General features: G+C 37.6%; 1 protein-coding gene across 3 annotated transcripts in view; it reads left to right on the top strand.

The window, feature by feature from the left end:
• The window catches only part of RBBP8 (RB binding protein 8, endonuclease), a 110,981-nt gene that overhangs the window by 21,054 nt on the left and 66,678 nt on the right, over nucleotides 1-23,249 (top strand). For all 3 annotated transcript variants that reach the window (XM_023510250.1, XM_023510251.1, XM_003784785.3), the window contains 2 exons: nucleotides 3,414-3,456; nucleotides 8,048-8,143. In XM_023510250.1, the coding sequence (XP_023366018.1) occupies nucleotides 3,414-3,456; nucleotides 8,048-8,143 (139 nt within the window). The remainder of the gene's footprint in view (nucleotides 1-3,413; nucleotides 3,457-8,047; nucleotides 8,144-23,249) is intronic.

Below are 23,249 nucleotides of genomic sequence, written 5' to 3'. Positions count from 1 at the left end.
AAATTGATACTGATAAAATCTACTAACCTTGTTCAAATTCTACCAATTTTACAAATGTTCACATTTGTATGTATGTGTACATTGATTTAGTTCTGTTCAAGTTAATCACTTGTGTAGATTCCTGTGACTGCCACCCTTTTAAATCCCGGGCTACTTTTTTTCCATCTACCCTCTAACCACTGGCCACCTTGATCTGTTCTCCATCTCTATACTGCTTTTATTTCAAGAATGTTGTGTAAGTGGAATCACAGAATAGAACCTTATGAAACTGACCTTTTTAATTCAGCATAATTCCTTTCAGATCTATCCACATTGTTATGCTTATCAACAGTTCATTACTTCTTATTGCTCAGTAGTGTATGTGGTACATGGATGCAACAGATGTTTGGGTTGGTTTTTTGTTTTTTTGGGTTTTTTTTAGCAGTTTACTCATTGAAGGATGTTTAGATTGTTTCCAATGTTTGGCTGTTATGAATAAAGCTGCTGTAAACATTGGCGTCCGGGCTTATCTGTAACATTCATTCCACTGTCTTATTCGTAACATTTTATTTACTCAAATCACACGCCATAGAATTGAGGGTAAAATGTATCATCTGTCATATCTGTTGGACATTTTCTAGAGGTGAAATTTGAGATACAGGGCAAAAGTGTAACGCCTAAAAAGTTCTCTAGGACCTTTATTTTTCCATAATATACGGAGTTCTTGGCATTAAATCATTGTCACTGAGGGCAACAGGCAGTGGCTTCTCCATCAGTGTATATGGTCGGGAAATATATAGATTAAAAAAAAAAAAACTTTCATCTGAATTGTATTATCCAAAAGATTACACTGATTTAAGCAAATAATGAAAAGCTCTGTTTAGAGAAGTGATAAATATGTTTCTACACAAAGTATGGAAAGCTTTTCTAAATGTATAACTTTCTAGAATCCATGTGCTACCAAAGACAAAAAAAAAAGAATCTTTGATTTTTTGGAACTCATGCAGTTAATAACTACTTATTGGCAACTAATTCTGCCACCAAATAAAATAAATTCTTGAGTAGATATGGAACTTTTAAATTTTCTAGGCAGTTTATTTTAAAAAGGTAAATAAAATACCTACAGTTGTAGAGACTGTAGAATAATAAAAGCACTGATTTAGGAATCAAAAAGTAAATACTGATGGTTTTTGTCCCTCTTTTATGTTAACCACATTGTAGAAAATAGGGAGCATAGAGAAAATGGAGGAGAAAGAGGTAATCAACTAGAAAAATCCAATTCTTAGACTTTAATATGTTCTTGTTAGTTTCCCTTTTTTTTGTGGCAGTCTTACTATGTTGCCCTGGGTAGAGTGCCATGGCTTCATAACTCACAGCAACTTCAAACTTCTGGGCTTAAGTTATTCTCTTGTTTCAGTCTCCCAAGTAGCCTGAACTACAGGTGTTTGCCACAATACCCAGCTGGTATTTTTCTTATAAATGAGGGTCTCACTCCTGCTTTGGGTAGTCTTGAACTGGTGAGCTCAAACAGTCCTTCTGCCTTGGCCTCCTAGAGTGCTAGGATTGCAGGTGTCAACCACTGCACCCAGCCTGTATGTGTTTTGAAATAGTTTTTTCCCCCTCATTTTTAGTTTTTTTAATTGAAATCTTTTAATCATTTTTTATATATAACAAGTTACTAAAATAGTTTTAATCAAAGATTGTATAGGCTTGTATTACACGTTTATATTTCACACCATTTCTTGCTGCTAGTCTTAATTTTTTTATCAAATGATTTTAATATCACTATATCATTCTCTCTAGTGATTATAGAATATTATCCTTAATAGGGCCAGGCATGGTGGCTCATGCCTATAGTCTCAACACCTTGGGAAGCCAAGGTGGAAGGATCATTTGAGGCTAGGAGTTTGAGATCAGCCTGGGCAACATAGCAAGACCCCCATCTCCATAAAAAAAATTTAAAAAGTAGCTGATGTGGTGGCATTCACCTGCCCTAGCTACTTGGGAGGCTGAGATGGGAGAAACCTTTGAACCCAGAAGTTTAAGGTTACTGTGAACTATGATCCAGCTATTGTGCTCCAGCTTGGGTGGCAGTATGAGACCCTGCCTCAAAAAAAATTTTTACTTGAACATATCTCTATTTTATAGAGTATTTTACACTGCTATAAATTGTTACTTATTTTTTATGACTGTGAGTTTCTTTATAGGTTGTTATCTAAGAAGTGAGATACTCATGAAAAAGACTTCCCATATTGCTAAGTTGCTTTCCAAAAGAATCATACCAATGTACAATGTCTTCAGCAAAGTATGGGAGTATAGTTTCACGATGCTTTTATCAATATTGAGTATTAAATTTTTATAATTTTGCTAAGCAATTGTATTGGTTTGCATTTATATTTAGTTGCTAGTGATGTTATATGTATTATCACATTTGTTTGACTATTTTTATTCTTTGGTTGGTGACTATTCATATAAATTAGAAACATCAACCTATTTTGTCTATATCCTTCCTTGCAGTTTCACTGTATCAGTCTGCTTTTTTTTCAGTAACTACCTCACTCCCACAGCCAATAGTCTTCTCTTACGTTTTGTGTCAGACTTAACTAAAATGAAAAATACATGTAACAAATATCTTGAGATAAAAACATCAGTGTCCTTTGTTAAGTACTTATTCCTGAGCAATTTTGTGCCTAATCCTGGACTTCCTGCCACAATCTAGTATAATCCAAGAAGATTTGAGCTTATGTAAACACCATTGCTGTGGGCAAATACATAGGCTGTGTTAGAACATAGACCTTCATTTATAGTGAACTTCTAATTATATGCTTGTCCCTGCTATTAGAAAGGAAATAATTCACTTAAAATGGGGAAAATTTCATTCCACTTGGCTGTTATGTGATAGACTATGGTACAAACAAGAGGAAAAATACAAACTAGTGGGACCTCATTCATTATTCGAAGATCAGACTAAAGTGACTTAACATTTGCTTCATAGAAGGAGGTAGATAATTGCTTTAGAAATAGTAAAATGGGCTTGGCACCCATAGCTCAGTGAGTAAGGCACTGGCCACATACACCGAGGCTGGCAGGTTTGAGCCCGGCCCAGGCCTGCTAAACAACAATGACAACTGCAACCGAAAATAGTTGGGCATTGTGGTGGGCACCTGTAGTCTCAGCTACTTGAGAGGCTGAGGCAAGAGAATCACTTAAGCCAGTGGTTTTCAACCTTCCTAATGCCACAGTGTATTTTCATTGTTACAAAGGGCTCTTGATCCACAGGTTGAGAACCATGTGCTTAAGCCCAAGAGTTTGAGGTGGTTGTGAGTTGTGACACCACGACACTCTACCAAGGGCAACATATAGTGGGACTCTGTCTTGAAAAAGTAAAATGAATAAAGACAATACTGGGTTTTTTTTTTCTTTCTGCTTTTCAGGTTTACAAGTGAAAGTAACCAAACTGAAAAAGGAACGAATTTTGTAAGTATCACTGTGTAATACTGATGTCTCAGTTATAATGTAGTAGATACTGATGTCGAAATTAGCTTTGCTTAGTATGGGCCTTGAATAGTTGACAGTAGTTTTTTTTTCCATTTTCTAAAGTAGAAAAATTAACTTTACAATTTTAAGTATAGCTTTAATATTTGCATGTGTATTTAAATTTTAATATAACATATATAACCTATTATTATTATTTATTAAAGCAACAACTGACCTATAAGCTTATTTTGATCTGTCAGTGGCATTCTTTTCTTTAGTGATAATTAACACCTGAATTCAAAATACTGCAAGAGGGAGAACACAATAATTCTGGGATTTCTAAACTCATATAAGAAATGGAAACTAGGCTCGGCGCCTGTGGCTCAAGTGGCTAAGGCACCAGCCACATACACCTAAGGTGGCAGGTTCGAATCCAGCCCGGGCCCACCAAAACAACGACGGCTGCAACCAAAAAATAGCCAGGCGTCTTGGTGGGCGCCTGTGGTCCCAGCTACTTGGAAGGCTGAGGCAAGAGACTCGCTTGAGCCCAGGAGTTGGAGGTTGCTGTGAGCTGTGATGCCGTTGCACTCTACCCTGGGGGATAGCTTGAGGCTCTGTCTCAAAAAAAAAAAAAGAAATGGAAACTAAATAGGTATTATAAGACTTCTTTTAAATAATTCTGAATGACCAGAATATTCTGCTGAATTGTTTTGGTTGTTTTTTTTTTGAGACAGAGCCTCAAGCTGTCCCCCTGGGTAGAGTGCTGTGGCATTACAGCTCACAGCAACCTCCAACTCCTGGGCTCAAGCGAGTCTCCTGCCAGGGCCTCCCAAGTAGCTGGGACCACAGGCACCCGCCACAACGCCCGGCTATTTTTTGGTTGCAGCCGTCATTGTTGTTTGGCGGGTCCGGGCTGGGGATTCGAACCCGCCACCTTAGGTGTATGTGGCTGGCGCCTTAGCCGGTTGAGCTATAGGCGCCGAGCCTTGTTTTGGTTGTTAAGCCTGAATTAGATCTGATTTTCTAAGTTCAGGAGCAGATTTTATTCCTGATTGTTTAGAGCTTTTACATTCAAGAATCTAAAACAAATTGTGCTCATAACAAGAATCAGTATCATAAGATTAATAATATTACATTGGCTTTACTGTATATACCTATGAGCCTCAGTTGTTTTATGTTCCTAAAACTTCCAAGGCATCTGAAAGCTAGAGTTACTAAGCATTCATCAGAACATACCCAGTTGTTTTCCCCATTACACTCTGAAAATGCAAATTGGGAAATTTTTCCTTACAGCTGGGAAGTCATGTTTGGAAGTAAATTTTGATTCAGAAATATAAAATTTTTTTTTAACAGTTCTGTTTAAAATAATTTTTTGAGTGTTAATCATTAATACTTACAAATACTTTATTTTGTTGAAAGTATACGTGGTCCTACCTTAAAAGATATTAATCATACATATGTTTCTTTTTCTTTTTCTTTTTCTTTTTTTTTTTTTGAGACAGAGTCTCAAGCTGTCGCCCTGGATAGAATACCATGGCATCATAGCTCATAGCAACCTGCAATTGGGGCTCAAGCGATCCTCTTGCCTCATTTTTTCTTTTTATTATTTTTATTTTTTTAAGTAGAGACGGGGGTCTCTCTTTTGCTCAGGCTGGTCTCGAACTTGTGAGCTCAACCAGTCCACCTTCCTTGGCCTCCCAGAGTGCTAGGATTATAGGCAAGAGCCACTACACCTGGCCAGATATGTTTCTGTAGTAGAACTATGTTTAGTCCCCTAATTGATAGCTGTTCAATTTCTTTTTACTTCCAGAGGAAATTAAGCCTTTTCTGAGTAGTAAATTTAGGGTGTTACCTTATAGGGGAGGAAAGTTTCTTACTGTGAAAAACAAAAACAAACAGAAATGACTTTTATAGTGAGAAAAGTGTATTTTTTCACATAGAAGGCCCAAAGAAGGGACATTCTAGTGGTTAGTGACTCAGAATTATCAAAGACATAGACTCTGTATTGTCTGTCTTCTCTGCCATTCTTAGCGTTATGGCTTGCCCTCTTAGTCTTGACTCACTGTGAAATGGCACGATGGCCATCGTCATCCTCGTCATCTTGCAGAACACTTGCAGAACATCCAAGGAGCTCTTTTTACTAATGATAAGTTTCCCCAAAGTTGCCCCCAGAAGACTTCCTCTGAGTCGACCATAATTGTGTGGTCATTCCTAAATAATAACTTGGAAAGGGAATTGAATTTACATGATTGGCTCAGGCTAATAAAGATTTTGATACCATTTTATGTGTATTTTAGGTTTGAGCAACTTAATAAATGTATTGCCAATAATGAGAGGAAAGAAAAAGTATAAAAATGAGTCACAAAAGGGGAAAGATAGAATTATTCCTATGCTATTGGTAGCAATTGGAGTTACCAGTATATACTCATGGTTTTTATTTATTTTTTAATATTTTTTTATTGTTTGGGATTCATTGACGGTATAGAAAATTAGGTTACACTGTGCATTTGTTAGGTAAAGAAAGTCCCTCTTATAACTGTGTCCCACCCCCAGTCGTGGTTTTTAAATATAAAATAGATATGTGTTAATGTATGTGAGGATGTATATATATTTCCTAGGTGCGGTCCATTGAGAGGGCCCCAAAGCAATAACACCTCAGTAATAATAACGAACACACCTTAAGCTCAGATGTTGACTTTCCAGTAAGTAGAGTTAAGGCACTTTGGAGAAATGGCTAATTCCAGGGCTTGGAGCACACAAAGTACAGGGTGAACTGGAGTATTATATAGTGTTGTTACCGGCTTCCAAGTGGAGCTTCTTCCAAGATCTTGGTGTTCTAGCAGAAAATTTCAGGGCAGACTACATAAGCAAAGCAAGTGAAAGCTTTTAATTAAAAGTGAAAGTACACTCAGTGAAGATAGTGGGCAAGCTTCAAAGAACAGCTGCCCTGGGAATAAGTGTTTTTAGGTCTTTTATAGTTTTAATAATAGAGGGGAAGAATATTCAAGACCAAAGATTGGCTTTTCTAAGAATGTGGGTAGAAATTTCTAGAATTGAGTTCCCTCCCATTTTCATATTTTATATGGTTGTCTTGGAACTGTCATGGTGGTTTTAAAGGTGGGGAAATTTTAAAACACAATGTAAATTATATTATAATTAGTCACATTTCATGTAAAATGACAGAGAATAGCTGATAAGCCAATTGAAGCCAGTTGTTATCAGCCCCTCTAGTTAGTGTCTGCTGAAGAGTTATTTAATACCTGAACCTAATCTTTAAGCTCCTGCATCTTGTCCTTGCCCTGTCTCCTAGTATTCTATTTTCAAATTCAAGACCACACGGAAAATCCCAATTATATTTCTAATAGATTTTCTTAGAATTAAAATATATACATACTTTATTTTTAATAATGTGATTTTTATTTTTTGAGACAAAGTCTCACTCTGTGCCCTGGGTATGGTGCCATGGCATCATAGCTCACAGCAATCTCAAGCTCCTGGGCTCAAAAAATACTCTTGCCTCAACGTCCTGAGTAGCCGAGACTACAGGCACCTGCCACAATGCCCAGCTAGTTTTGTTTTTTGTTTTTCTTCTTTTTAGTAGAGATGAAGTCTTCCTCTCTTGTTCAGGCTGGTCTTGAACTCCTAAGGTTATCCACCTGCCTAATAATGTCATTTTGTTTTGTTTGTTTGTTTAGCAGGCCCTGGCTGGGTTTGAACCTGCCAGCCCCAGCACATGGGGCTGGCGCTCTAACCATTGAGCTGGTAATAATGTGATTTTTAAAAACAATAATAGAGGGAAAAAATACGATACTACTTTGGAAGATAATTAGCTTCAACTAAAAGAAGGTTTTGTGTGTCTTTACCAGTTTTTTTTTCTGACTATAAAATCATGATGGTAACAGTTAAATATTTATGTGCCAGGACTATTTTGTGTCCTATACATACACCAGGACTTAGTCCTCACAAACACTTTATCTGGTACATGCTATTGTATCCACGTTTTTTTGAGGCACAGAGAGTTTAGGTTAATTATACCACATCACACAGCTGATAAGTGATAGAGCTGGGATATATACCCATCTAGGATTTAGGCTAGGATTCATGTTCTTCCACTCCACTATAAGCCTTGCCTCTTAAAAGTATGACCTGGTAAAAAGTTTGAGGAACACAAGTTAATAAAATAGAGAGTATAAATTCTCTGTAATTGGAATAGAGATGATGTGAATAGAGATAATTTGTTATTTACATTAACATGTATGAAATAATATTAAAACTATACATTTTGATAGCGTTTTTCATGAAGTTGAGTCAATGGCAACCTCAGAATCCAGTTCCTCCTTTGTGACCAGTGTTGTATAATGGATGCCTGGTATTTAGGATAATACTTCTATAATACATAAAAATACTGCAAAGAGCAAATTCTGGTATAATATAAACCTTGATTAACAAGATATTCAGACTTCACCTTTTAAGTTGTTTTGTATTATACAAGAAATTTATGATATAGAAGTGATAAGACTGTACTTTGGAGTTCTTAGAATTATCCTGTTATAGTACTTTTCCCTGAAGAACTTTATTTCTTGACTTTTAGAGATGCACAAAGACTAGAAGAATTCTTCACCAAAAATCAACACCTGAGAGAGCAACAGAAAGTTCTTCATGAAACCATTAAAGTTTTAGAAGATCGGTGAGTCTGGCACTTGGGTTTTAAGTAAAAGGTAATTTACTAGGAGTGTACTGGTTTTAATTTGTAAACAGTTTTGGCATTGAAAATGATCTTTTCTCCAGCCTTCTGTCACTTCTGAAAGAGTATTTTATGAAACTAAGGGTTTTTTTCTTACTGAGTTGAGTTCCTTGAAGATTATGTATATTAGCCCTTTGTTGGATGTATAGTATATAAATATTTACTCCATTCTGTATCTGTTTACTCTATTGAATATTTCTTTTGCTGTGCAGAAGCTTTTTAATTTCATTAAATTTTATATGTCTATTTTTGTTTTTGTTACATTTACTTTTGCAATCTTAGTTATAAATTTTTTGCCTAAGCCAGTATTCTTAAGAGTTTAGGTTTTCTTCATTTAAGTCTTTAATTCATCCTGAGTTAATTTTTGTGTATTGGTCCAGTTTCATTCTCCTGCATATGGTTGTCTGATTTTCCCAACATCATTTATTGACTAGGGTGTCCTTTCCCCGGTGTATGTATCTGTTCACTTTGTTGAAGATAAGTTGATTGTAGGTACGTGTCTTGTTTCTGGCTTCTCTATTCTGTTCAATGATCTATGTGTCTATATTTATAAGTACCATACTGTAGACCAAGGGTCCTCAAACTTTTTAAACGGGGCCAGTTTACTGTCCCTCAGACCATTGGAGGGCTGGGCTGCAGGCCCCAGGACAAGTCAGCTGCTAAGCAGGACAGGCAACGGTGACAAAAACACCCAGCAGGCCAGGTAAATGTCCTCAGCGGGCCACATGTGGCCCGCGGGCTGTAGTTTGAGGATGCCTGCAGACTTACAGTATAATTTGAATGTAGGTAACATGATGCCTCTAGCTTTGTTCTTGTTTGGTTCATCTTTCTGAGAACGATGTGCCGCAGCTTTAGTCAGTCATCTTGGGACAGAATCCCACATTTGTTTTCTAGAGAATACTTTTGTTATCATTTTCTGTGTATCTTGCAGAAGGGCTAAGTAGTTTGAATTTGCCTCTCTCCCTTTAGTGGTAAAATAATTTAACATTCTGCACATATGCAAATCAAAATCGAATATCTTCATCTGTGATTAATGACTCAACAAATGCACATTTACTAGATTAGGGATTGTATTGTGGTATAAAGACCCATGTGCTTTGGAATCACATATGTATCTGAATTCCAACTTCACACTGTGTTCTTAATTCAGATTTACCAACAAATATTTGAGTGCTTACTATCGTAGGTATTTTTATTAGGGGTGAGGAATAATACTATCCCTGGTATGTAATGTTTTTGTTTTCCTTTATTTATTTTTTGAGACAGAGTCTCATTATTTTGCCCTCGGTAGACTGCCATGGCATCACAGCTTAGAGCAACCTCAAACTCTTGGGCTTAAGTGATTCTCTTGCCTCCGCCTCCCAAGTAGCTGGAACTACAGGCACCTGCCACAAAACCCAACTATTTTTTTGTTGTAGTTGGCATTGTTGTTTGGCAGGCCCAGGCTAGATTTGAACCCTCCAGCCCTGGTGTATGTGGCTGGCCCCTACCCTCTGAGCTACAGGACCCAAGCCTCTAGCATGTAATGTTTTAAGTGAGATAATGCAAGCAATAGTACATAACAGAAATTTATTAAGACTTATAAATGTATCTCTTAGTTGCTATGTATAATTCCAACTTTCAGCATAGCAGTCTGAATTTATATTGGATTTTCAAAGGTTGGGATTGTGTCATGTAGCAAACAAATAAGATGGTTTCAGATTATAAGTCTATAAAGAAAATAAAGTTGAATGACCACAGGCATTGGGAAATAGAGCATCTGAATAGGAAAAAAAACCTCAGGTTCTCCCTCTCTACTTTCACAACATATTTCTAATACCAGATGTATGGGGGTTTTCCCCCACTAGCAAGTAAACATTCATTTTGGTGGACTAGTGTCCATTAGCTGGGTTTCCTCTAATTTAATTTTGTCACTGTCTACCTAGAGATGGGATTAGATCTTTCTTGATAGCTCAGTTCCTAAGACTGTACCCTTTCCCCACTTCAGTGCCAGTCGTAAGCTTCAGTTTGTTTTAGCTGTGTGTGCTTCTTACTGACCAGTTATAAATTGGGGTTCCCACAACCCCCTCCTCAGGTTTTGTTAATTTATTAGAATGGCTCAGAGAACTCAAGGAAACACTTATATTTACCACTTTATTACAAAGGATATTTAAAAGGCCAGGTGCAGAGGAAGGGAGCAAGATGGCAGCTGAGTAACAGCTTCTTTGCAACTAGGGGTGGTGAGATTAGGGAGAGAAGATTCCAGGCATCTCTGGCTTGTGAGCTTGCCCAGAAACATCCCTTTGGGGACACAGGGAGACAGTGAGAGACTTCTGCACCCCAGGAGGAGGGCAAAAGCAGTGGAGAACTGGCAGGTGGTTGTGTTCATTTGGTCTGAGGCCATGGCTGCCATAGCTGTAATACAATAGCAGCAAGATTGCAAATAGGGAAGGTTTTCCCTGTGGGCTGTTTTGTTTTTTTGGACTTGGGCCCTCAGTTGAACTACCTTGGGAGAACTTGGGTGAGAGCGTGGATGAGTTTAAGCATTGTCTATGGCCCCAGACTGAGCCCCTGAGCAGGAAGAGAGCTAATATTATTCAGCTATGGACCACATGGGCAGTCATTGTGGGAAAACTGCCCCTGCGGGCTCTGCTTCCATAAGATATTCTGTTTGTTTGTTTTGGTTTGATTTATAGTATTTTTGTCTTTCCTCTCTATTTGGTGGAGGTGGGGTACTTTGTCTGAATAAGCTGACAAAGAGCTGCTAACCTCAAGGGAACCACCCAACCCAGCACCCTCAAAAGTTGGGAGTTTTTAAGGTTGGGTCAAAGTACCCTACTGTACACCTTTATTACTCCTGTCACCTTCTTTCTGTGCCTCTTCTTTTTTCAGTATTCCCTTTTACTCACCCCTTCTCCTTTCTTTTTTTTTTTTTTTAATCTTTTTTCCCTTCTCTTCTCATCCTTCTGGTCCTGTACCAAAAGGACTCGTCAAAACCTTAGGCCAGAGGCACAGTAACTTAAAGAGCAAGAGCAAGTGAAAGGAAAATTAGGGCAAGGAAACAAATAAAACACTCCTGAGGAAGAATCAGCAGAAAAATCCCAGCAACATGAAAAACCAGTCCAGAGCAACCACCTCAAGGGACCATGAGGTAGCCACTTCAGAGGATTCCACCTATAAAAAAATGTTAGAAATGACAGAAGGGGAATTTAAAATACAGATGATGAAAACAATGAAAGAAATTGCTGAGAAAGCAGAAAATAACCAGAAGGAAGTCCAAAAATAGAATCAAATAAGAGATGAATAATATGAAGAATATAGAAAGGTTGGCAGTGCCTGTGGCTCAGTGGGGCTGGTAGGTTTGAACCTAGCCCCGGCCTGCTAAAAAGAAAAAAAGAATATAGAAAGGATAGCAGAGCTGAAGGAACTTAAAGATGCAATAAAAAGTATCAACAATAGATTAGACCATGCTGAAGAAAAAATCTCAGAGGTAGAGGACAAAGCTCTTGAGATAGCTCAGATAGTTAAAGAGGCAGAAAAGAAGAGAGAGAAAGCAGAATATTCACTCACAGAATTATGGGACTTTATGAAGCCTTCAAACATACATGTTATAGGTATCCTAGAAGGGGAAAAAGAATGCCCCCAGAGGAATGGAAGCCATACTAGAGACCATTATAAATGAAAATTTCCCAAATATCACTGAAGAATCTGACACACTCCTTTCACAGGGATATCGGACCCCATATCGCCTCAACTCAAAAAAGCTTCTCCAAGATACATTGTGATGAACCTGTCCAAAGTAAAACAAAAGAAAAGATTCTTCCAGCTACCATGAGTAAGCACCAGTTGACCTACAGGGGCATATCCATTAGGGTGACCTCAGACTTCTCTAATGAAACTTTTCAAGCCAGAAGACAATGGTCATCTAACTTTAATCTGCTTAAACAGAACAATTTCCAGCCCAGAATTCCATATCCTGCTAAGCTTTAAAACTGATGGAGAAATCAAATCTTTTACTGATAAGCAAATATTGAGTAAATTTGCCACAACAAGATCAGCTCTACAAGAAATACTTCAAACTGTTCTATACACTGACCATCACAATGGGCCACCAGCAAAATAAGCACCCAGAAATTAAAGGACAGAACCTAGATTCCACAATGATGCAAAAGACAAAACTAAACCATGAACTTTCACAAAGTAAGATGAATAGAATGCTATTATTATGCCCAGGAGTTTCCCAGAGACCACACAACAATGTGAACTGAATTTGCAGGAGTCTCTATTCAAGAGCTGGCCAGGTACTGCCTTGGTGTCCCAACAAGGGGTTTTCGAGAGCAGCCCCGCCTAGTGCTTAAGGGGTCAGGTTTTTAAGGCTTGGTCTGCATCCTGGTTGGCACACAGGTGTATCCGGGTAGGGTAGCAAGCAAGCATTGTACATTTGCAGTCAGTTAATCATAAATCTTTGTTTTAATATTTTTCCCTCTATACATCTTAGTTTCAGTACTTTCCCTACCTGGTATTGTTTAAAGGTCAGTCAGGGACAGTTGGTGCCTCCAAGTTTGTTTCCCAGGGAGTTAACCAAGCCAGAAACTGGGAGTGAACTAGAAGTAAGAAATCATTTAGTACTTTTTCATCTATCTTGGTAGTAAACTAGACTTAATTTTATCTTTTTTTTTGAAAGTTTACAGTCCAGAAATTTGCCAGGAGTTAACTGGCATTTTTCCATTATAGCCTGGGCCTGACACCTTTCTGCCTTAGGCTAGGCCCACTAGGCCTAACACTAACACTTATCAATTATCTCGATAAATATTAATGGCTTGAAAATTAATGAAACAAGGAGTTGGGTTTTTGAAAAAATAAATAAAATAGTTAAACCTTTGGCCAGACTAATTAGAAATAGAAAAGTAAAATCTCTAGAATCCTCAGTCAGAAATGAAAAAGGGGAAATACCACCTGAAACAAGATATTATCTCTGAATACTACCAGAAACTCTATGCCCAGAAATTCGACAATGTGGAGGAAATGGATAAATATTTGGAATTATACCCTCTCCCTAAACTTAGCCAGAAAGAAGTAGATCTCCTGAACAGAACATTTTCAAGCTCTGAGATCAAAGAAACAATAAAAAATCTCCCAACAAAAAAATGTCCTGGTTTGGATAGCTTCACACCAGAATTCTGTCAGACCTTCAAAGAAGGGCTTATTCCCATATTGCAGAAATTATTCCCAAAAATTGAGGAGCAACACGTTTTACGAAGCAAACATTACCCTAATACCAAAACCAGGAAAAGACTCAACTAAAAAGGAGAACTTCCGATCAATTTTACTAATGAATGTAGATGCAAAAATTCTCAACAAAATCCTAGCCAATAGATTACAGCTTATCATCAAAAAGTCATACATCATGACTGGCTCTGCACCCATACCATAGTTGTTACAGCGTCGGCCACATACATTGAAGCTGACAGGTTTGAACCCAGCCTGGGCCAGCTAAACAACAATGGCAGCTACAACACAACAAAAAAAATAGGCATTTTGGCAGGTGCCTTAGTCCAAGCTACTTGGGAGGCTGAGACAAGAGAATTGCTTAAGCCCAAGAGTTTGAGGTTGCTGTCAGCTGACTCGGGGGCACTCTACTGAGGGTGGCATAGTGAGGCTCTGTCTTAAAAAAAAAAAAAAATCATACATCATGATCAAGTGGATTTCATCCTAGGGATGCAAAGCTGGTTTAACATACTCAAGTCCACAAACGTTATTCACTGTACCAACAGAAGCAAAAACAAAGATCTATCCTATCAATAGATGCAGAAAAAGCATTCCATAAAATCCAGCATCCTTTGCTAATTAGAACACTGAGGAGTATAGGCATAGCTGGCACATTTCTGAAACTGATCAAAGCTATCTATGACAAATCCACAGCCAGTATTAAGTAAAACTGAAAGCTTTTCCACTTAGAACTGGAACCAGATAAGGTTGTCCTCTGTTGCCATTACAATTCAAATTAGTGCTGGAAGTTCTAGCCAATACCATTAGGCAAGATGAGGAAATAAAGGGCATCCAGATGGGAGCAGAGGAGGTCAAACTCTCCCTCTTTGCTGCTGATATGATCTTATACTTGGAGAACCCCAAAGACTCAACCACAAGACCTCCTGGAAGTCATCAAAAATACAGTAATGTCTCAGGATATAAATCAGTAGCCTTTGTATATGCCAACAACAGTCAAGATGAGAGGCTAATTAAGGACACAACTCCCTTCACCATAGCTTCAAAGAAAATGAAATACCTAGGAATATACCTAACAAAAGAGGTGAATAACTGCTTCAAAAAAAATTATGAAACCCTAAAAAAGGAAAAAGCAGAGGATATTAACAAATGGAAGAACATACCATGCTCATGGCTGGAAAGAATCAACATTGGTAAAATATCTATACTTCCCAAAGCAATCTACCTATTCCATGCCATCCCTATTAAAATACAAACATCGTACTTTCACGACTTGGAAAAAATGATTCTTTGTTTTGTATGGAACCAGGAAAAAACCTATATACCTAAGGCAGTTTTTAGTAATAAAAACAAATCCAGGGCATCAGCATACCAGATTTTAGGCTGTACTACAAGGCCATAGTTGGTCAAGACAGCATGGTATCGGCCCAAAAGTAGAGATATAGACATTTGGAATCTAATAGAAAACCAGGATATGAAACTAACATCTTACAACCCCCTAATCTTTGATAAACCAAACAAGAATATATACTGGGGGAAAGATTCCCTATTCAATAAATGGTGCTGAGAGAACTGGATATCCACATGTAAAAGACTAAAAGACTGTACCCACACCTTTCTCTACTCACAAAAATTGATCCACGGTGGACAAAGGACTTAAATTTAGTCATGAAATGATAAAAATCCTCAAAGAAAGCGTGGGGAAAACACTGGAAGATATTGGCCTGGAGAAAGACTTTATGACGAAGACTTCCATGGCTATTGCAACAACAACAAAAATAAACAAATGAGACTTAATTAAACTGTAAAGCTTCCGTACAGCTAAGGAGACAACAACCAAAGCAAATAGACAACCTACCCAATGGGAAAGGATATTTGCATATTTTGAATTAGACAAAAGCTTGATAACTAGGATCTATAGAGAACTCAGATTAATCCGCATGAAAAAAGCCAACAATCTCATACATCAATGAGAGATGAATAGAACCTTCTCTAAAGAAGACAGACAGTTGGCTAGCAAACATGAAAAAAATGCTCATCGTCTCTAATTATTAGAGAAATGCAAATCAAAACCACCCTGAGATACCATCTAACCCTGGAAAATCTCAAAACCGCAGATGCTGGTGTAGATGTGGAGAGAAGGGAACACTTTTACACTGCTGGTGGTTCAGCAAACTAATACAACGTTTTTGGAAGGCAGTATGGAGAATCTTCAAAGAACTCAAGCTAGACTTCCCATTTGATCCTGCAATCTCATTACTGGGCATCTACCCAGAAGAAAAAAATCCTTTTGTCGTAGGGATACTCACACTAGACTGTTTATTGCAGCTCAATTTACAATCGCCAAAATGTATAAATAGCCTAAATGCCCACCAGCCCAGGAATGGATTAACAAGCTGTGGTATATGTATACCATACAATACTATTCAGCCACAAAAAAGATGGAGACTTTACATCCTTTGTATTAACCTGGATGGATGTGAAGCACGTTATTCTTAGCATCACAAGAATGGAGATATTAGGATCTTGTGTACTCAATTTTGATATGAGGACAATTAATGACCTAGTTAGGGAAGGGGAGAGCAGAGAGAGAAAAAAAGGGATGGGGTTGGGGAAAAGAACAGAGAGAGGGAAGGAGGGAGGGGGATGGCATCTCAGTGTGTGATTTACCTTTTGGGGGCAAGACTAGGGTGACCAGACTTCCCGCTTTTGAACAATTTGTTCCACATCTGCGGCATTTTTAAAAAGTCCCGATTTTTGGAAAGAATGCATGAACAGGTGGGAGAACAGGAAGGGAATATACGGTTTTCAGCTGCCATGTGGTTATTTCGCCTGAATATGAGTTTTGTATTATTTTTGTTAATTTTATAATGTTAAACTGTAATAATAACAAATAATTGTTGAGAAGTGATTATTGAGAACTGCTTATCAAAGTTTGCATTGTTGTCAGGCCCTGCCCAGCCCTGCCCTGCCCCAACCTGGCCTGACCTGCCCCCCGGGCCATGTTGTCTGCCCTTTGCAAATGTTAAAATCTGGTCACCCTAGGCAAGACACAATTGTAAGAGGGACTTTACAAATGCAATCAGTGTAATCTGGTTTCTTGTACCTCAATGAATCCGCAATTAAAAAAAAAATGACCAGGGTCAAAGGTTCATGCCTATAATCCTAGCATTCTGGGAGGCTGAGACGGGCTTGAGGTGAGGAGTTTGAGACTGGAAAGAGTGAGACCCTGTCTCTACTAAAAATAGAAAAACTAGCCAGGTGTTGTGGTCAGTGCCTATAGTCCTAGTCCTAGCTATTCAGGAGGCTGAGGTGGGAGGTTGCTTCAACCCAGGAGTTTAAGTTTCCAGTCAGCTAGGCTGATGCAGAGGCACTTTCACCTGGGGCAACAGTATTTCAAAATCAAAGAAACAAACAAAAAGAACAAAGGATATTTAAAGGATACAAACAAACTGCAGGTTAAGAGATACATTGGGGAAGAGGACAGAGAGCTTCCATGCACTCCTGGGCACACCACTCGGCAGGAATCTCCATGTGTTCAGTTAGCCATCTGGAAGCTCCCTGAATCTTGTCTTTTTTTTGGGGGGGGGGTGGTTAATGGAATTTTCTTTATATAGGCATGATTGATTAAACTGTTGGCCATTGGTGATCAGATTAACCATTAGTCCCCTCCCCTCTCTGGAAGTTGAGAGTAGGCTGAAATCAAGCCTGGGTCTTTTCTGTGACCAGCCCCACCTCCTTCCTAAATCTGCCTAAGGGCTCCCGGTCATTAGTCAACTCATTAGTATATATACAAAAAAACTTCATTTTTGGAGTTTCCAAGGATTTTAGGAGTTCTATGCTAAGAAATGGGGTCAAAGACCAAATAAATTTCACAGTATTACAGAATACTGATGAATGGTCAAGGATTGTCTTTCTGTGGAAGTGCTGTTTGAAATGAGCCCTGGGCAAAAAAAAAGGACCAATCATTTGAAGATCTAGAAATAAAAGGAGATAGAATAGACAAATACAAAAGCCTAAAGTAAAAATAAGTTTGAAATTTTTGAGGAACAGAAAGTCCACTGTGGCATTAGCTTCACGAGAAAGAGGATTAGCAATAGTAGATAGATTGGAAAGTTGGCCAATTATGTAGGTTCATAGGCAAAAACTTTGGACAACGTTATGTACAGAATGGCCATAAAGTTTGCGTGTGGTTTAAAATAGTACACAATTTGGGCAGCACCTGTGGCTCGAAGAGTAGGGCACCAGCCCCATATACTGGGGGTGGCGGGTTTAAACCCGGCCGTGGCCAAAAACTAAAATAGTATGCGATTTAAACATGAGCTTTATGGCTACCCTTGTACGTAGTACATCAGCATCTGCTACATTCAAATGGAGATTTTGAGTAGGTAGTTGTATAGAGAGTCTAGAATTTGGTGTATCTCTAAAGGGTGTCTTAAAGCATAAGAGAATAGAAGAGTTCTTAGGAGTGAAACTTACTAATTAAAGTTTAATGAAGAATAAGGACCCAGCCAGTAAAAAAGATTGAGAATCTATTAAAAAAAAAAAAAAAGCCAGGAACATAGGGTGAGTTCACATGTTCAAGACCACCCTGAGCCAGAGCGAGACTCTGTCTCTAAGAAATAGACAAGTGTTGTGGTGGTGCCTGTGGTCCCAGCTACTTGGGAGGCTGAGGAAAGAGGATCACTTGAACCCAAGAGTTTGAGGTTGCTATGAGCTAAGACACCATGGCACTCTACCAAGGGTGATCAAGTGAGACTCTGTCTAAAAAAAAAAAACAAACCAACAATACCTTCTTCATAATGCTATTTTGAAGATGAAAGGAGATAATACAAGTAACACTACATAAGAGTAGTTTAATAAAACTTACACTATATTTCTTACTTGGAGGATGATTCCAACTTTTAACACTCTAGTTCATGCTATTATAACACAGCCAGATTCAGTCTCTCTCAAGCTAAGAAATCAGGAACTTAGGCAGCTGTCTATCTCTCTCACACTCACTCAGTCCAGCATTAAAAAGGAAATCAGTTACTCTTTCTTCTGTTAGTGTTATGAGGCACTGCCATCTGTTCGTTGTAGAGGAGTGGAGGGATGTGTTTCTCAGCCTTTAACTCTTCAGCAATTGAATCCATCTCCTCACCATATTTTTTCTTTCATCCCTAACCCTCCACCACTTTCCACAGGTAGTAAGATTCTTCCTTCCCTATAATAATGACCTTACCATCATTAGGAGATTAGGAAATCTTTCTCTTCCATGATTCCTCTGTAAACAGAATGTTTGGATCAGCATTACTAACTAAATATGTTGGTCTGAGTTCTCTGAGAAGTAAATACCAAAATGACTTTGGACATTTTAAAAATTTGTTGGGAGAAATACCTGTAAGGAAAATGAGGCACCTGGGAAAGCTTTCAGACTTTATTTCATGCCTCTAACCTCATGAAGAAGAACAGGAAGGAGACAGATCTTATACTCCATTGCAGTTGTAAGAGAGCTTTGGCAGAACTGATCTCACCAACAAATGAGAAAATCAGGAATACTATGGCTCTAGGACTTCTCATCCTAGAGAGGGATGCCTAGTTATTCGCATGTATGGACAGGTGAAAGTTTTCAGAGCACAGAAGGTGGAGTCAGTGATTCTGTTCCTCGGAGTAGAAGACAATGAGACCATTTCATGGCTGCCACACTTAAGGGCTGATTGTGTGATTTCGAGCATCCTTCTTGTTCAGTTGGTCATTAGCAAGTTGTTGAGGACCCAAAGTTAATATACTCAAAAACTTCACAAGATAACATTTGCAGTATGTTTTGCTTGAATTTCGGCTTAATACAGTTGCCTCTGCATTTCATTCACAAGATAGCATGTTCATCTTAGCTCGCGAAGACATTCCTTTCCAATGTTTTCAAAACGCTTCTTCACTTTATTATGGTTTGATGTTTGGCCTTCTAGTTCTGTTATCCTTTGCATCTTGCACATCCCTTTTTAAGTAAGTTTTCCTCCTCCAGGTCCTTTCTGAGAAGAAATGTTAGTGGATGAGTGCCCCCACCTTTCCCATTTTATTACTGTTCTTTATTCAGTTAATATATTTAATTGTTAAAGTTATCTTTTTTATTCTGTAGTTTCTTGAAACTAGATTTCTTTTCTCTTTGTGCTCTATTCTCCCCTGGTCATTGCTATCATGCAGATGCTGTGCTGCTTTGCTATTTCTTGTTGTGAATGTTATTTTGCCTTCCAATCTGATCACGTTTACATCCTTAGATAAGTGATCTTGTAATTCACTACATGGTATTAATTTGGTGATGGAGTGAGGAGTGTGTAGCTCATTTCTTTATGCACATGCTTTTTCTCTCCTTTCTTCTAATACAAATCCAAAATTTCCTTCTAGATACACTTTAAGATTGATATCTTATTTCATGAAGTTTCATTTAATGAACTCAAGATCATTATTTTTTTTTAATATAGGAACTGATATGTGTTGAGGGCTCACTTTGTACCCACTTAATCTTCATATTAATACTGTAGAGTAGATGGTAGATAAATTTTATGTGTGAGGAAACTGAGCTGGCAAAGAGTTAAGAAACTGTCCCAGAATCATGTAGTTAACAGATAATTAGGTTAAATCTGATCCTCTTCCCCAACTGACTCCCTGGTTTTCTGCTGTTTCATGTTGTCTTGTCTTTATATTATCTTAATTTTATAGATGTGTAAATCAATTGCACCTTAAATGATCACTTCAGAGTATTTGTGCTTGGCATAAAGTTACCAAAACAGATACTCTGAAATATTAAATCTTTAACATTGCCTATTTTTTTCCAAGTCTATTTTCTTAAAGCTTTTTTGGTTTTTGTTGTTTTTTTAATTGCTAACTACCGTTTTTAAATGTCTACCTAGGTGATTTTCAGTGAAGTTTTGCCTTTTTACAATTTCATTTCAGTTTGATGTCATATGTATGAGTAATATTTAGAGCAAGCTTTAAAAATCTATAAAAATTAATATTTTGCTGAGACCTTTAACAGGCATTGTATTTTGTTAACATTTCTAAATGAAGCAATTCTTATATCTTGTTAATGTTGTGAAAACATTGTGAGATGTAGAGATGAAAGGAATTAGCTAGTAAAGATAAACTACAGAATAAAAGTTCTAATTTAATATGGCTAATTTATGTTTTACTACTATTATTATTATATTTATAGACTTTCCTTCAAGGAAACAAAGTATTTCACTAAATCTAGAAAAATAGGTAATGAGAGAAGTAGGTAGAATACATTAAAAAAAATCTTAACAAAGCAGTTAAGCCATTGTTCTCTAATAGAATCTAGTATTTTTAAAAACATTTTGGCATTTATAGAACTCATTTTAGCCCTGGTTAAAGGGAAAATTGGTATTCACAATCAGATTTTTGGTTTTGTAGCTTTTTCTATTACTGGACTACATATCCTCTTTTGTCTTGCTAACTCATCTTATTCAGATTTGAATTTAAACATCATACTCTTCAGGAGACCTTCTCTACCTTCCTGGACAAAAATTTATAGTACCTATATTTCTACTGTCTCAATGTAATTGAGTAAAACTTTGTAGTAATTACTTTTTTATTGCCTGTCTTTCTCTAGTAGATTGCAAGCTCTTTAAAAGAAGGGACATTATCTTAGTCACTATTGTATTTGCAGCACTAAGTACACTGTAGGCATTGAGTAAAACAGTATGAGTCACAGTGAATAAATCTGAGAAAATATTTTTGGGATACAGCAAATAATTGAGTATACTTGTTGTTGGTAAATTTTAACAGCAAAGGTAAGCTTTTACTTCTTCATTCCTATAAACAAACTGGACAAAATGAGTTCTATAAAAACAAAAGTCAGATTGCATATTGCTTTCTGCTCTTTTTGTGGAATTTTTCTTTTATCCTTTTACCTCTTAAAGCTTCTGAAACTGCATTCTTTTGTGAAAAAGAGGCTGTTTTCTTCCTCTGACAGCAGCAGTGGAAGGTAAGCAAGAGGTAAGCAATGGAACCCTGCTGAAACAGAAGCTAGCTACTAGCATATTTTCTCACATTCATTTAAACTTAAACTAGGATCAGAGTTGACCCCTTTTCACAGAGACTATTATCAAAGGTGGCAGTTGACAAAGCTGGAAGTAATAAGCTAGGGAATATTGCTTCATTTTATAACCATCTAACCCAGAGATTCTCGACCTGTGGGTTATGACCCACAGGAACTGTATTAAAGGGTCACGGCATTTGAATCACTGATCTAACCAGTGACATTTTTAAACTCCTCCTGTATTTGAAGAGTTATTATTTTAGCTCTTCTCTACTGTGTTTGGACTTATGCATGTGCTTAGATCTTTGTTTTGTATTGCTTCAGCTGTAAACAGGCTCCCTAGACTCCCATTGTCTAGGAAGATTCTGCTGCTTTAACCCTTTCCTGCAAGCACTCTTCCTGTCTTCCAACCCTCTGCATTTGGTCAGCTGATTATATAAATATTATCAATGATGATAATAGTTATATTCTTTTACCAGATTTTAATTTTTGGCATTTTGTTTATAAGTTGATTATAGAAGTTGGAAAACTGTTTTATTTATCAGCTGCAAAGGTAGGACGATATTCTCTTCTGATGATGTGATTTTTTTGCCATTCAAGGAAGTTGTTGCTAATGTCCAGGTCAAATAGATTACTTTCTACTCTTGTACCCGATAACTTATGTTCTAATCAGCCTATAATGATATTATGATAATGACTTAAAAGTTTATTTTGTTTTTCCTCAACATCAGAGCTGTTGAGGTTGGACAGTTTAGTTTGTGAACTCATCCTAGATAAAGCTCTATTTACCTCACTGCTGTATGACACTACAGCTACCATATGGCCAAGCAAAAGTTTTTAGAATGTGACTGTAGTGATATGCAGCAGTGAGGTACGGAGCACTTTTTCTAGGATGAGTTCACTAACTTAATTGTCAGACTTTTAGGACAACAGCTCTGATGACTATTCCAGAAAGAGTTCCAAAATTGCTTTGTTAGGTGGACTATGCATGCGCTGGTGTTGGTGTGTAGCTTCCCAAGGGGAGTACCGCAAAGGTGACCCTAAGTGATATTCACCAGTGAGATAGGTAGCACTTTTTACAAACTACACTTTTAGTACACTTTTAGTTGTCTGACCTCGGTATGTACAAGCAAGGTCTTGTTCTCTTTCACCCAGGCTGGAGTGCAGTTGTGGGTTCCTAACTCACAGCCTCGAACTCCTGGGCTCAGACGTTCCTTCTGCGTCAGTCTCCCAAGTAACTAGGACTACAGGCATGTTTCACCATACCGAGCTAATATTTTTAATTTTAAAAATTTTTTTTGGAAACAGAGTTTCCCTTGCTCTGTTACCCAGGCTGGAGTGCTGTGGCACCATCACAGCTCACTACAGTCTTAAACTCCTAGCCTCAAGAATCCTCCTACCTTAGCCTCCCCAAACACTTATGACTATAGGCATGAGCCATGTGCCTGGCCTGAGGAACTTTTTATTGTTTGTTGATTATTGCTTTATATGGCATATACATGTCTCTCTGTGTGTATGTATGTGTATCCTTTCCTTGTTTTATGACTCCATCATTTCTCAAATTTTCCAGGAATGCTAGACAGCTTTTCCCCGTCAAGGTCTTTTTGTGTGGTAATGTCTACATAATAATGTTAACATTTTAACTATTTTTAAAAAAACAGCTTTATTGAGATATAATCCACATATTATATAATTCATCTATTTAAAATCTTCAATTTACCTACTTAAAATGTACAATAATTTTAAAATATTTTTATCGGCTTGGCTCCTGTGGCTCAAGTGGCTAAGGCGCCAGCCATGTTCACC

The sequence above is a fragment of the Otolemur garnettii genome, unplaced genomic scaffold, assembly GCF_000181295.1.
Source record: "Otolemur garnettii isolate 467f Iridium unplaced genomic scaffold, OtoGar3 scaffold00012, whole genome shotgun sequence".
NCBI lineage: Eukaryota > Metazoa > Chordata > Mammalia > Primates > Galagidae > Otolemur > Otolemur garnettii.
The sequence above is the reverse complement of the archived record's forward strand: the minus strand, read 5'-3'. Positions and strand labels throughout refer to the sequence as shown.